The sequence below is a fragment of the Chlorocebus sabaeus genome, chromosome 11 (genome assembly GCF_047675955.1).
Source record: "Chlorocebus sabaeus isolate Y175 chromosome 11, mChlSab1.0.hap1, whole genome shotgun sequence".
NCBI lineage: Eukaryota > Metazoa > Chordata > Mammalia > Primates > Cercopithecidae > Chlorocebus > Chlorocebus sabaeus.
The window spans coordinates 91,005,802-91,021,019 of NC_132914.1; the positions used below are offsets into that span (position 1 = coordinate 91,005,802).

Below are 15,218 nucleotides of genomic sequence, written 5' to 3' on the forward strand. Positions count from 1 at the left end.
AGGAGGTGGCAACAGGATGATTTGCAAGTAATATTTGGCTATCATTAGAACAATAAACTCTTCACTATACAGGATTGTATGGTGTATTGGAAAGAGCATGAAATCAGAGAAACTTCATTAGAATTCAAGTTTTGCTCTATATTAGCTGTGAGATTTTGGCTAAGACAATTGACCATTCTGATTCCACAGTCTTTATACATGCAAAATGCTAATACAGTTATAACAATGGAGGTACATTGTGAGAAATGTGTCATTGTGCAAACAAAATAGGGTGTACTTAAGCAAACCTAGATGGTATAGCCTACTACATACTTAGGCCATATAGCATAGCCTATTGCTCTGACCACTATCATATATGCAGTCTATCATTGACCCAAATATTGTTATGCAATGCATGACTGTAATAATAATACTTGCCACATAGGTAAAAATACTGTCATTAATGGTGTAGTAAAATGGTAACTGGCATAGTAACACTGTAAAGTAGATACAATTTTTAGAAGGTTTTGAGGAGGGAGTTTCAGAACTGTTCTCCATTGATTTGCTTACAAAGATATTTTCATTTCCCACCAAAGGTTTTGGCTATGAAAACCTTTGCAGAAACAATATTTCAGGAGTTTTTCCCCCTGTATTGTCAACTAATTTTTAGTAAGCATATGACTTTCTGTATGTATCATCCAATTGATTTAAAAATGAATCAATGAATGTATTTATTGATCGACTGCCTCACTTCACAAAGGAATGTGAGGAAGGACACCCAACTTGGCATTTCTGTGTTTCTATTTGGGTCATGCATTTTTTCTTGCTTTCCAAATTGAAAATGTGGTGGATGCAGTAGATAGGCCTTTAGTATCAGCCCTTCCCTCGTTTACTATACCTTTTTGTGTTTCTCAAGCTGGAAAGCTATAAACTACATGCTCTAGACATCCTTGCTGCTAATATTCTGCATGTGAAATTGATCTCACCAATTGCACGCAGCAGAGCAATATTTGCAGGTGCTGTTTTCATGCTACTGGCAAATGCAGCCGTGGAGACCACGGCTTTTTGCAGCAGTGTTCCAGTGTCCTGTTAATTGTTCTGTCGGTGTTGAGAGGTTGGGGACGAGGTATGGCAACTTCCTGATGCCATCTTCCTGATTGTGGGCAGGAGCCAGTATGGCAATCTTATCTTTGTAGTCATTCATGGATGTTCAGCCCTTCTCCAGTCTTTCCAATCATTTCAAATGTCCCGAATTCCCCCTGACAAATCCCTTTCTGACTAGGAGTAGCTAGCTGAGTGCTGTAATGAAATCCTGACTGACAGATTTGTAAACTTTTTGCGGACAGGAACCCTTGATATAAATAAATACCTTGCATTTTAATGGAGGGAAGCAGAGGGATAAACAAATGAATAAGTAAAAAGTTTTAATAAGATGGTGATACGTAAAAAATAAAGCTGGTTAAGGGAATGGGGAGTGCAGGAGATGAGCGCAGCTGTGTTGCCGTTTTAATCAGGTCAGAGAAGGCGTCTCTACCAGGGTGACTTTTGACCTGCCTCTCTGTTATGTCAATTGTGTGTAAGGCCCTGGTGTAGTTACTGTGTTAAAATGCAATGATTCAATTACTCCATTACTTAGATACCCTCTAAGTGACGCTACTGTTGTCCACCTCCCCGTGATTGAATTGTTTACCCACAGTAAACATGGCGGGAAGAGCTTCGATCCGACCCTTGAACACTCAATAAAAATGGCGACAGCACTTCCTGTGCTTGCCCTCAACAAAGATGGTGTCAACACTTCCTGTTTAGGGTTTTCGCCTTTAACAAAGATGGTGCTTATGGGGCAGGTTCCCTAACAGTCAGGATTCCGGTTGCAGTTTTTCTCCCCCGCCCCAAAGATACGTGGTTGCAGACGTAAGTAACAGGAATCCATTTTTTCTTGAAAGTCCTGCATTGTAGCGTCTGCGACCTGGGCCCTGCGGGGGCTTCCCCGCCCCACTAACTTGCTCTGCATTTCCGATCCGGGCCAAGGCTGGGTGGCTGCGGTAGTGCCGGAGGCCCGCTCTCCCCTTGGTCCGCTCTTAAGTTCATTCCCAGCACTCCCTCTTTAGCGGGTCAAATTGCGGGAGAAACCGCCCGTAGTCTTCCTGTTTGATACAAGGATTTCAGCGGCCGAGGCAGAGACTTTTTAAAAAGTTCCCAATGGGCGCTCACAGCCAAATGTGAACACCTCCCCCTCCTCACCTGTCACCTCCTAAACTTTGCAGGGTTGCAAGGGGGAGTGTGGGATCGGGTGTTGCCCAGCCGTGGTCTTACTGCCCGGGTGTATCTGAAGCCGCATCTGTCATCCCTACCTGCCTTCCCGGTCACTTGACCTTCACTGCCTTACACACAACCAAGCCACAGCACACGGTTGCAGGGGTGGTGGAACTGCACCTTCAAATTGTGCCTGGCTACTGACCGGCGCTGGGTTGTTTTTTAAAGAAAAAAAATCCCATAAAATGTCCCATGCATGTGTGGCCACGACAGTGTTGTGCTGGAGATTCGGAATTCTTAGTGGGAAGGAATGGAGTCTGTGACTGTATATTGTGTAAGGTTTATTGTAGACTGGGCACAAACAACAATTTTCTTAAAGGTGATGGTGTAGAGGAATTTTAGCGAAAAGAGCCTTAAACTCTGTTCCTGCTGATTTCTGTCCTGCACTCCTGTTACTGATCAGGTTTTGCAAATACTTGTGATCAAAAAAAGGACACCTGCGCCCACTTTGGCAGTTTCTGCCGTGGTGGTGGTGGTGCAGGTCTGATGAGGGCAATGTTAAAATAAAACCACGATTTCTTCTCCAGCATGTTAAAATTAATGCTGCTCTGTAATCTTCAGATAAAAATTGCTTTTTCAGAAGGGTCTCTGACCCACTTTTTTTTTTTTTCTTTTTCCAAATTTCTTTATTGAACGAGGAATTGAGCTGGGACCCCACTGTGTGAAAAGCAGGAACAGAAAAGATGATTCATCTTCAGTGTTGTTCATTATGTTAGGAAACATTCAAAGTTAACTTGGCTTGGCTTAACTCGTGAATTAAATACCATGACCTGGCACTCTGCCACGGTTTGAAGATATGCCTGACCTGAAGGAACTTACATTGCAGTGACACTGTCTTTCGGGCCACATCAGCATGTCTGTAATTTGAGCTGTGATTTCGGCTCTTTCCAGGGAGAAATGGAGACCAGAGACAAGCAAGTACTCCGCTCACTTCGCCTGGAGCTGGGTGCAGAGGTATTGGTGGAGGGACTGGTTCTTCAGTACCTCTACCAGGAAGGAATCTTGACGGAAAACCATGTTCAAGAAATCAATGCTCAAACCACAGGCCTCCGGAAAACAATGCTCCTGCTGGATATCCTACCTTCCAGGGGCCCTAAAGCATTCGATACATTCCTAGATTCCCTACAGGAGTTTCCCTGGGTCAGGGAGAAGCTGAAGAAGGCAAGGAAAGAGGCCATGACCGACCTACCTGCAGGTAGGCCTCAGAAAGATCACTTCAAACCAGCTCCAAAATGTTGTAATTATGCCCTTTGCTTTTTGGTTTATTTGTTTGTTTGTTTTTGAAACAGAGTCTCGCTCTGTCACCCAGGCTATAGTGCAGTGATCTCGCTAGGCGTGATCTTGGCTCACTGCAACCCCTGCTTCCTGGGTTCAAGCAATTCACTTGCCTTCGCCTCCCGAGTTGCTGGGAATACACACTTGCGCCACCACGCCCTGCTAATTTTTGTATTTTTAGTAGAGATGAGGTTTCACCATGTTGGCCAGGCTGGTCTCGAACTCCTTACCTCAGGTGATCCACCCACCTCAGCCTCCCAAAGTGCTGGGATTACAGGCGTGAGCCACCACACCTAGCCAGAACTCTGCCCTTTGGATTTGAAGTTGAGATGTAAGGCAGGACAAGGGTCAACGGTTGATGAAAGTGGGTAAGGAGTTGGGACTGAAGGGACATGACATTAGAGGCATAGGATCAGGAGGTAGCATTAGGAAGTGCAGGGAAGGAAGAATGAACCGTGACTGGGAGGTGAGGGAGGGAGCTCAGAGAATGCATTTAGAAATGCTTCCAGGGAAACCTGGCATGTCCCTTGGGAAGCATGTTCTCATCAGAGAGTCAGGTCATATCTCAGCCGTTGGCATCAGGAACCATTTGGAAAGTGCAGATGGGAAAGCAGGCATTCGGCCTACTGACAAGTGATTTGTGAGGTGCCAGAGCTACCAGCTGGAAAAGGTCAGATTCATGGAGGAGGAGACAGCCTCTAGGAAGGAATGCCCTGTACCTGTCCCCTGGGCTGTCCTGTGTGGCCAAAGGGGATTATTTTGAAGGCTGACTTAGTTTGTTTTTAAAGGTTATTTGTTGAAAGTGTCCTTTTCAGTTTAGCTTTTGTTCAGACACCGGAGTAATTAATTTTGCAAAGAGCAGTAGTTTGGGGAGGGTCTCAGTTTAATTTGAAGGAGAATTGGAAGCTGGAGAAGAGAGAAACAGTTCTGGGTCTGTTAGCCTGGCTTGCAGCAGGAAGAAGATGTGACATGGAAACACTTGCTTCTTCTTAACCTCCCTTGACTCTGTTTTACAAAGATGGAGGGGCAGAGAACTGAACTGGGAAAAATTAAAAATTGAAAAAAAAAAGTAATTGAAAGTTGACTTGCAAATTTTGAACAAAGTTAGAGAATCAAGGTTCTCTGGGGTTTGTGATAACAGTGATAGAACTATTCTGGTTTAGTGGGCCCCAGGCTTCGTGGTTGCTATATTTTAAATACTGATTTAAAAAAAATGAATACTGATAATAAGACCACTTTTACTATTTTTGCTCCATGGACCTCGTATTTTGACATATGTCTGAATACCTGATCAGCATGAGATAGCCAGCTAACTTTAGGAAGACCTGGTAAGATCCCAGTGGAAAAAGCAAAAGTATTTTCATTCCTAGCCTGGGCTCATTACAGGTAAATGTATCTTTAGGCTTTTTGAAATATTAGAAATAGCTGGCTTTTGAGGACCACTGGAATTCACTGCTTGGATTGTCCTTACAAAATTAAATACTCCACATGTCTGAACAAAATGTGTCTAAGATGTTTTTATGACTTTATTGAAAGCAGAATAGATAACATAGAGTTGGAGAAATGTTAAAAATTATGGTGCTTTCCTGATATTTGACTTAAGAGGTTTCTGCTGGCATCATATAGTTGGAAACAACAAAACAGGTGAACTGAAAGCCTTTCACTATCAAAATACTGAATTTAATTTTATGGTCATTTTGGGTGATACAAATCATGCTGTTGTATGTCATTCATAGAGGCATAATAACATTTTTTTTTTGAAATGGAGTTTCACTCTTGTTGCCCAGGCTGCAGTGCAACGGTGCAATCTCGGCTGACTGCAATCTCCTTCTCCTGGGTTTAAGCAATTCTTCTGCCTCAGCGTCCCGAGTAGCTGGGATTACAGGCATGCGCCAATGCCTGGCTAATTTTGTATTTTTAGTAGAGATGGGGTTTCTCTGTGTTGGTCTGGCTGGTCTCAAACTCCCGACCTTAGGTGATCTGCCCACCTCGGCCTCCCAAAGTGCTGGGATTACAGGTGTGAACCACCATGCTCGGCCATAACCCCATTTTTATTTATTTGGATTCATTCAGCGAGTTAGAAAGAATTAATGCTTTTTTTTTACAAAATGATGAAAGTTACAGAGAAGCTAAGGAAAAATAGCTTTTTAAAAAAGCAAACAGAATGAAGCAGTACATAATGGGAGAAACTTGAGCGTATCTGTGTAGAAGTTTAGAAAAATAAGGTTTTTCTCAAGATTTGTTAATTCTGTAGAAGGTTGGCTCTGGAACAAATTTGTACAGTCATAATTGTTTTAGTTTTTATTGAGTAACACTGCTATTGAAAAAAACATTCTGAAGTGAGGATTTGATTTATATATGTCTTTCAATATCTTCCACAGTGACAAGCATATAAACTCTTTTAAAAAAGACTTGTATTTATTAAATACTGACTATTTTAAATAATATTACAAAATACAAGTAAGATATGGAGAATAATGGTACAGCGAACACCCATCTCCCCATCACTCAGTTTAAGAAAAATAATTTACGATTGCCTTTAAGAACCCACTCCTTCCCAATTTTGTCTCATTCCCAACCCCCACTCAGTGAAAAGCCCTGAATTGGGGGTTTATCATTCATTCACTTCTTCACTGTACAGTTTTCTATCTCGTAAAAATCACTTTTAAAATCTTCATATGTGTTTGAAAATCCTGTATACCATAAGTTCTAGAGGGGTGTGTGTGTGTGTGTATGTATGTGTATATATATGTAAAGATATATATAAAGGAAAGGGTGGAAGCAATGGAAGAAATGATGCATTTAAACTTGATAGTTAACACCTTCTCTTGTTTCAGACCTTAAAATATTTTTTAAATGTTTAAAGTAATTTAATTGGTGGCAGTATTTTAATTCTAAAATTAAATTGGGATTTACTGAATTGGAAACCTAGGTTTTGTTCTTTTGTAAATCCTGGGAAGAGTATCGGAGTTGAAATTCCTTCAATTTAACATCCCTATAAAAAAGAAATCCAGAACCTACTGCCTAAGACCCCGGTACTTCTCCCCGGTGTTGTAATAGAGTAATTTTAATAAGATTTAAAATAGTCCACTTAAATTTTTGTAAAGGTATCTTTGAGTTTGGAGGAACTAGACTACAGAAGAATGTGTGTACTCATTAACCTCTTAATGTATGTACACATTAAACTCTTCTTACCTTTTCCTCATTTTGATCATACTTATTAATTAATTTGTAAGGCTTCAGTAGTCTTCTATTGGGAGGCCTTGAGAACAAATGGGAAGGAATAGCCTTCTTTTTAGCCAAGAGGTTGGTCCATCTCTAAGAATGAACTGATTTTATCTTATTAAAGTTTTCTTGTGTTGGTCTTCCCAGAGATGCTTGGTTTCTCCTTTATTGGTTTGTTGTTTTAATTTTTGTTTTTCCACTTGTAAATTTTGAGCTGTCTCAGAGGCTTTATTTTGGTGATTGATCCTGGTTAGTTGGTTTTTACTTACGTGCTGGATGTAATTTTTTTAGCGTATTGAAATGTATCTTGTTCTTCTCTACTCTTCTGAACCCCACCCCCATCAAATCTCAAAGCATACAAAAACACCCTAAACCTTTTGATTCTCTCAGAATCTGCCTAGGTGACTGGTCTCCCAATCTCTGCTAGGAAAAAAAAAAAAAAAGGTCTAAGTTGTTAAAGTTGTTAATGGATCATTGGTTTTGTGTTTTTCTCACCCTGTGATGACTCTTACCTTTTAAAAGAGGAATTCTGGTGATAAAATGACTTAATCCACCTTGGCACCATGGAAAGAACACTTCATGGTTTGTCTCTCTGGCTAAGGTCACATACTAGACATTAGATCAGTTGGAAATCCTCTGTGGGCTCCTGTCAGGTCATTTGGGAGATAGAGACAGTGCTGTATCTGGGTGAAGGCAGCCTGTGCCTGCCTGCCTGGCTTCTCACTGCTCATGGGGCCTGTCCACGCTGACAACTCCCTCCAGGGCCTGAGCTAATCTGGATCTGGAAAGGAGGTTGATGGCAGCCCAGCCTCCCCATCTGGTGGGACTCAGCATAAATCATGGTGGGAGTGATTCCTGGGCCACAGGACCCCCTGTTCTACTGTGTTGGCCCTGGCTGTGGGTCTGGGTGTCTGCCATGATTCTCTGCCTGGTAACCCTGCCTTTTACCCCAGTCTTCCTTTAAGCTTGGGAGTGTTTTTGTTCTTCTCTCCTCCGTTGGTTTGATTCCTGCTTTATGTATTCTTAGCCACACGAGAGCGAAGAACAGAGCCCTAGGAACACAGCTCAGTGTCTCCAGCATCAGCATTGGATGTCTCAACTCTTGAGCCTGTTAGAATGGCTGTCCCTAAGCTGACACTTGCTTCAATCTTCTGGACTTGACCTTGTCCTCCCCATAGACTCTGTGCACTGGACTCCCTGGTGGCTCGTACAGCAGCGGTGCTCAGGACTGGCTAGTCCGTTTCCCCTCTACCTGTGGGCTCCAGGGCTCTGCCTGCCCCTTGTGGCGCCAGCCTTGACTGACGACGCAGAACCACACCTGCCGCCCTCCTGAGATACACTCTATCTCTGAGTTGCATCCTTGGGTGCAGCTGAAGTCACTGAGCTCTTAATGGCAGACATTTTAGATATTGTGATGGGTTTATGAGAGAGGTTTCTAGCTTGGGATTCTTTTCATAGTTTCCTCCAATCATACCATGTAATTGACCTTGCTCTGCATGGAAGTTCAGTGTTGATCTCAGTGTATCTAGCTTGCGGTCTATCCACGTGCTTCCACTGTGGCTGAGTAGTGTTCGCCTAGTGGCTCCTGTGTGCTACAGCGAGAACAGTGCATCAGCATCCATATCTAGACCCTTCCCTCTGGGAGGCGGAGAGTCTGCAGAGAGCCCAGATTTCTGTGTGTACCCAGCCCGATGTTCATATACTTCCTGAGGACCTACTGCATGCGGGTGCTGGGTATATAAAGATAAATGGAGGATCTCCAGATCAGCTGAGGGCATTCATGCGTTCATCCAGCAAATATTTGCTGAGTATCGACCATGTGCTAGACCAGAGGATCCCAACCTTTTTGGCACCAGGGACTGGTTTTGTGGAAGACAATTTTCAACCAGTGGGGGAGTTGGGGGGAATGATGGTTTTGGGATGAAACTGTTCTACCTTAGATTATTACCAGGCGTTAGATTCTCATAAGGAGCCTGCGACCTAGATCCCTGGCATGCGCAGTTCACAACAGGTTCACGCTCCTATGAGAGTCTAATGCCTCTGCTGATCCGACAGGAGGCGGAGCTCAGGTAGTAATCCTTGCTTGCCCGCCACTTTCTGCTGTGCAGCCCGGTTCCTAATATGTCACGGACCGGTATGGGGGTTGGGGACCCCTGTGCAAGACAGTAGGTGCTGGAGATATAACAGTAAGCAAAACAAAGCCCTTGTTTTCATGGAGTTCACTGTATTCTAGTAGCGGGAGGGGATAAGGGCAGGGACAGATAATCAGAGAATGAATAAATAACATTTGGTGGTGAAGAGCGCTATGAAGAGAAGCAGTGTGTGTGGTGGTGGGGGTGGTCAGGAAAAGCCTCTCTGATGAGGGGACACTGAGCAGAGAACTGAGTCTGGCCGCAGAGTTGATACAGGGAGGAGAGCTTTCAGATAGAGGGGACCACAAATACACAGGAAGTCGAGTGGGAGCCACAGGTGACAATGTGGCTAATAAGACACCTTCTTCCCTGGGATGAATCACATTCCACATCAGCAGAGGCTCAGTGGCTATCGTTTGCTGCGCTTCTCAACATGTGAGATGTGTGTGCAGCCGTGATCTTGGGTGACTCCTAGCATGACTTTAGTTGATATGTGGATGTGGGGTTGAGTAATCTTGAATTACATGATGAGAAAGTTACTTCCTTTCTGTTTCTGTTTCTGTTCATGTAAGAATGATAAGAGGTCCTCATGCTTAAAGCCTCTGTGGGCAACAGTATTTAGCTAGAATCTAGTTGTATTGCTTTTTTTGTGTGTGTCAACTTAATGGCTTCCTTCCATTTATGGCAAGCAAAACTTTTCTATTTATGAAGTTACTTTTAAAAATACATGTATTTTTAGAGAGTAGAATTGTGGTTATTAGAGACTGGGAAGGGTATGAGGGAGGCAAGCATAGGGGAGGTTGGTTAATGGATACAAAATTATAGCTAGATAGGTGGAATAAGTTCTAATGTCCTAGCACTGTAGGGTAAATATGGTTAACAGGAATTTATTATATGTTTTCAAAATGCTAGAAGAAAGGATTTTGAATATTCCCAACACAAAGAAAGAATAAATGTTTGAGGTGATGGATGTACTAATTGCCCTTATATGATCATTACACATTGTATGCATGTATTGAAATATCACCCTGTATCCCATAAATATGTACAAGTATTATGTATCAACTGAAAATACAAAGAAAAAAGTTACATAGGAGTATTGAATAGGAAATAAGATTGAAAGTATACCAAATTATTTAGGAAAAAAACATTACTTATATTTAAGTAGAAATGCGTCAACATAAAGGAGACTGTAAGAAAATAGGCCGGGCACGGTGGCTCACGCCTGTAATCCCAGCACTTTGGGAGGCCAAGGCGGGCAGATCACCTGAGGTCAGGAGTTTGAGACCAGCCTGGCCAACATGGTAAAACTCCCATCTCTACTTAAAATACAAAAATTTGCCAGGTGTGGTGGCAGGTGCCTGTAATCCTAGCTACTAGGGATGCTGAGGCAGGAGAATCACTTGAATCCAGGAGGCGGAGATTGTAGTGAGCCGAGATTGCGCCATTGCATTCCAGCCTGGGGTACAAGAGTGATTTGTCTCAAAAAAAAAAGAAAGGAAATAATGGCTGGGCATGGTGGCTTATGCATGTAATCCCTGCACTTTGGGAGGCTGAGGCAAGTGAATCACTTGAGGTCAGGAGTTAGAGACCAGCCGGGCCAACATGGTGAAACCCCGTCTCTACTAAAAATACAAAAATTAGCTGGGCGTGGTGGCACGTGCCTATAATCCCAGCTACTAGGGAGGCTGAGGCAGGAGAATCACCTGAACCTGAGAGGCGGCGGTTGCAGTGAACAGAGACTGTGGCACTGCACTCCGGCTTGGGCAACAGAGTGAGACTCAGTCTCTAAAAACAAACAAAAAGAAAAAGAAAATGCTGTGAGGATGTGACCAAAAGTTGCTTTTTATATTTTTTTTAATTTGAAAAGAAAAGACAGGCATTTGGGGGAGGAGCCTCTCACCTGGCTGGCATAAAGCAGGAAGGCTCCAGTTCTAGTATAGATAGAAGATAGAGCTGTATTCATGATGCTTCACAGTTTTGCTCTTTCAATTTATGCACAGTGACAGGAACTGGTTAAATTAACTAGAATTTCAAAATTCATAAGTTCTCTAAATTTTAAACACATTTACTTGCTAGTGAAACAGAGTCAGCAAGATGGAGCCATATGCTGGTATTATGAATTTTAGAACTGGGTGGGACTCACAGATCATCTAATTTTTCTCTGAGAAAACAGAGGCCTAGGGAGATTAAGTCAACTTGCCCACGATCACACAGCTAGTTAATGTAATTTATTACCGGGACTAGAATCCAGGCCTTGCAACTCTTGATTTAGAACTTTTTCTGCTGCGCAATCTTGGCTTCCCACTGAGTTTGAAATGGAATTGTATTATGCTTCAGTGTTAATAATTGAAAGAGCCTTTTAAAAAATTGTACTAAGGCATTTTTTTTTTCATTTTAAGAGGATAGTTTCCAAGGGCCTTTAGAGGTATGCTGGAATGAGATTTTACTAAAATATTTTATTTTTATGAATGCTAATTTTAATCATTTAAAAGGAAATGATGATCGTTCAGTACTGCATTCTATCAGAAGATTTTTTTCTCCCTACCTCTGCAAGGCTGACATAAAGGAAAAGCGGAAGACTTTTATCGAGTATTTATGGGACTGATGAAATAATGCATCTGTTGGCAGCTAATTCCAGGTCTTTCTAGGAATAGCAAACATGTGACAGGTCTTGCCCCAGCAAAGATGCCTCCATTTCACTTTAAAACATGGATTTGGTATTCTTTTCACTTAGAAATTCTGACTATCTCTTTTTTTCTCCCTTCTGTGGACATAGAGATCGTTCGGCTGCATGAGACACTGTATTGACCATCAGGGTTGATTTAACTCAGTGTTTCTCAACTGTGGCTATGCTTTGGAATCACCTGGGGAGCTTTTACAAAACTGCTGATGCCTGGGCTCTACTCCAGGTGAATCCCTTAAACAATCTCTGGAGGGTGGGGTCTAGGCAATGATGTTAAAGGCACACACGGGCATGCCCGTGAGTAAGCCAGGCACGCGTACACATGCTTCCTGAGGTCATCTTAAATTGCAGCCAGGGTTGAGAACCTTGAGATCTGACCAGCTGGCTAGGGGTGTGCCTCCTTCCTCACTCATTGCTTCCAAGTTCTTGCTTCCCAAAGCTGTGTACTGGCTTGAAGCATTGTTCTTATTTTCAGGTAGCACCAGATGGAAAGGTGGTAGGAATCAGGGTGTAGAGGGATATTAGTTCGCAAATTCTTCTATTCCTTGAATTTCCTGAGCATTGTTGCTCAAGAATGTTCCAGAATCTCAGATTCCATACAGTGGGAGATGCTACTACCAACATTAAAATCCATTAGAGCTCTATGGGGATATATAGGCTACACACGTGAGGCAAAAATTGGAGGATTTTGGATTGCTGGTGAATTTGGGAATTATTTTTACTGCTATTCACATCATTTAGTACAGTCATTACAAACTACATGCAGTACCTTGTGCTCTGTAGATCAGGTTGTGTCCAAATGGAGACAGAATCTCCTGCTGAAGAACGAGTTGCATATTCCTCTCAGTTAAGAAGTGAGCCGAAGATGGCTTGAGGATGGAAGAGAGAAGGAGAGACAAATGGCCAGTTGGGAAGAGTGGGACTGGCTTAGTCTTTCGGACTGGCTGTCTGTCTGCTCATGGTCTTTGTTTATAATTAAAAACGAATTTCAGGCCGGGTGCATTGGCTCATGCCTGTAATTCCAACACTTTGGGAGACCAAGGTGGGAGGAACACATGAAGTCAGGAGTTCAAGACCAGCCTAGGCAACAAGGCAAAACCCTGTTTCTACTAAAAATACAAAAAGTAGCCAGGCTTGGTGGCACATGCCTGTTATCCCAGCTACTTGGGTGGCTGAGGCACAAGAATCGCTTGAACCCAGGAGGTGGAGGTTACAGTGAGCCAAGAGCACTCTCCATCCTGGGTGACAGAGTGAGATCCTGTCTTAAAAAAAAAAAAAAAAAAAAAATCTTTTGTGTCTTTTGTGTCTCACAAAGAACTTCAGCTAACATCAGTAAAATAGTCATAGTAGCTCATGGGGACTTACTGTCTGCCGGCTATATTTTAAGCCCTTTGTGTTTATTAATTCATTTAATTCTGACAATAACTTGATGAGGGAGGTGATGTTATTACCCTTTTGAACAGATGAGAAAATGTAAACATAGAAATATTAAATAACTTGCTGAAAGTCACACACATAAGGTCAAATTTGACTTCAAAGCCTACTGATTCATATCCTATAAAAGCACTTTCCTGGCATTCGGTTTTCTCCTCTTCCTAATTCTGATAACCTGTGACTGTTCCAGAGCCCATCACCCTCATTCTTCTTCAGGAATTCCCCCACTTCCAGTTTCTTCCAGACACACAGACTCAGGAGCCTTTCTCTTTCTTGCCTCTTGTCCTAAGGCTGATTCCTGGTTGGTGTCTCTCTCTCCTCTCTCTCATTTTATGCTTTTTTTGTTGTTGTTGTTGGGGGAAGGCTAGGCTCTAATGGAAGACCATATGGTGGGGAGGGGTCATGGAACAGAGCCTCTGAATCTCTCCCATTTCAACTTGCTACTTTGAGAGTAAAAAAAAAAAAAGACTAAATCTCCTTGGCTGTGATCAGGAGATAGTGTGTTGGCTCCCCTGATACTGGAATCCAGTCCCACTTTTGCAGCTCTTAAATCATGCTATCTAAAGCCGTCAGTTCCAATAACCAGCTTTTCTGGTGATGCAGCTTCAGAGTTTCACCAAATGCATAGCAAGGTAGTGTTCTCTTTTTATGGGTATAGTTCAGACTTGTAGGCTGCTGTTGTAGCTAGCTGTGGGAATGTTTGCTTTACATAATTTTAATAGGCAGCTGTGTTTATACTTGTTCCTCAGTTTAAGCAGTAAGGAGTATATATATACTATTCTTTGGGGGCATTTCCCCCAGACTAAAAAAAAGAAAAAAAGGTATGTTGTGTTTTTTCAAACAGTAAATTTTAATTGAAAAGGAATGTAGTTTCTAGAAGAAGTTTGGGGCAGGTTTTACCCCTAGGCTTTATTTTGTTAATGCTATGAAAGAAATTTTAACTCCTTCTAAGAAGTGCCAAGTTGACAATTCCTGGAAATGTTCATGTTCTATATCTATTTATGCTCAGCACCGTAGCAGAGAGGGTGGCGATACCATTACCAAAATAATACCGCCGAGATGTACTAAGTGGCACATGAGAGGCTTGTGGTTTTATAACCTAAATAAAAGACTTTAAAAGCATCTCTTAATTCTACCATTTGTTGATAAAGTCTGTGGGTGCTAAATAGTAATGGTGAAGTTGCTGTGGAGAATTAGAGATCAAGTAGAGTGTATCTGCAGTGACTTGTCCTGTTACTAGAACTATAGAAGGTTAGAGCTGGAAGGGATCTTAGAAACACTTTATAGATGAGGAAACGAAGGGATATCCAAGTCTAACAGCATGCATATGGGTTCTTCTGTTCAAATAGTAGAACTTTGTATAACATAAAAATAGGAATCTCTCTGAAATATATTGGGTAGTTCACGTCTTTGAAGGAATGATAAAGGTTTCAGGGCTTAATAAGGGCAGGAATGAGGCAACAGTTAGGGATCTCAGGCCATCAGATGGTCATCTCCAATCAAGTTTCTACACTGTACCTTGCCTCCAGATTCAGACTATTGGCCAAACCTGAAGGAAGGGTCATGAGCCCTTCCCCTAGGACACCAGAATCACCTGAAGTGGGGAAAGGAAGTTCCAAAAGAGAGAGGTGAAAGCTGATTGAGGCAAAAGTTGTCTACTGTGTCATCCTCCTTCTTTTTGGATTGACTAGGTCTCACGCCCATGGGCCTGGAAAAGAAAATGATAGCTGTTTAAGGGAGGAAGATGCTCTACATCTTCTTCACACAGCAAGGCCCAGGTTGAGGACCAAAGGTGGTAGATAAACACTGGAGAGCAGTTTTTGGAGCAGCATAGGTCTCCTTAAACCTTTCCAAAATGAGAATATATTGGGGAAGAAAAATGGATTGAGAATGTCGATGTAAAGAGGAGGTTTAGAAAGAGAATTTGAATTGGGTACTGGCCTAAGGACTTTAGATATATAAACTCACTTTATCATCATAATGGCCCTTTGAAGTAGGTACTAATGTTATTTGCATTTCACAGATGAGGAGACTAAGGTGTTAGATAAATTGCTCAAGGTCACACAGCTTGGCAGTAGCAGAGCTGAGGTTCGAACACTGACAGTCTGGCTCACAGTCTGTGCTTCTAATCACTAGAGTCCTATCTCTATCAGTCTACTACCAGTTTTTGATCT

At 42.4% G+C, this 15,218-nt stretch overlaps 1 protein-coding gene across 8 annotated transcripts in view; it reads left to right on the top strand.

The window, feature by feature from the left end:
* Nucleotides 1-1,753: 1,753 nt before the first annotated feature.
* The window catches only part of CRADD (CASP2 and RIPK1 domain containing adaptor with death domain), a 179,045-nt gene continuing 165,580 nt past the window's right edge, over nucleotides 1,754-15,218 (top strand). For 4 of the 8 annotated variants that reach the window (XR_012094559.1, XR_005239907.2, XM_037996712.2 and 1 more), the window contains exons 1-2: nucleotides 1,764-1,890; nucleotides 3,184-3,487. Coding sequence is in view for 6 of the 8 variants with exons in the window: in XM_037996712.2 (XP_037852640.1) it covers nucleotides 3,190-3,487 (298 nt within the window). In the remaining 2 variants the exon portion in view is untranslated. Of the gene's footprint in view, nucleotides 1,891-3,183; nucleotides 3,488-15,218 lie in introns of all 8 variants that reach the window. The other 4 variants (XM_073020998.1, XM_037996711.2, XM_008004254.3 and 1 more) reach the window with 3 other exon arrangements.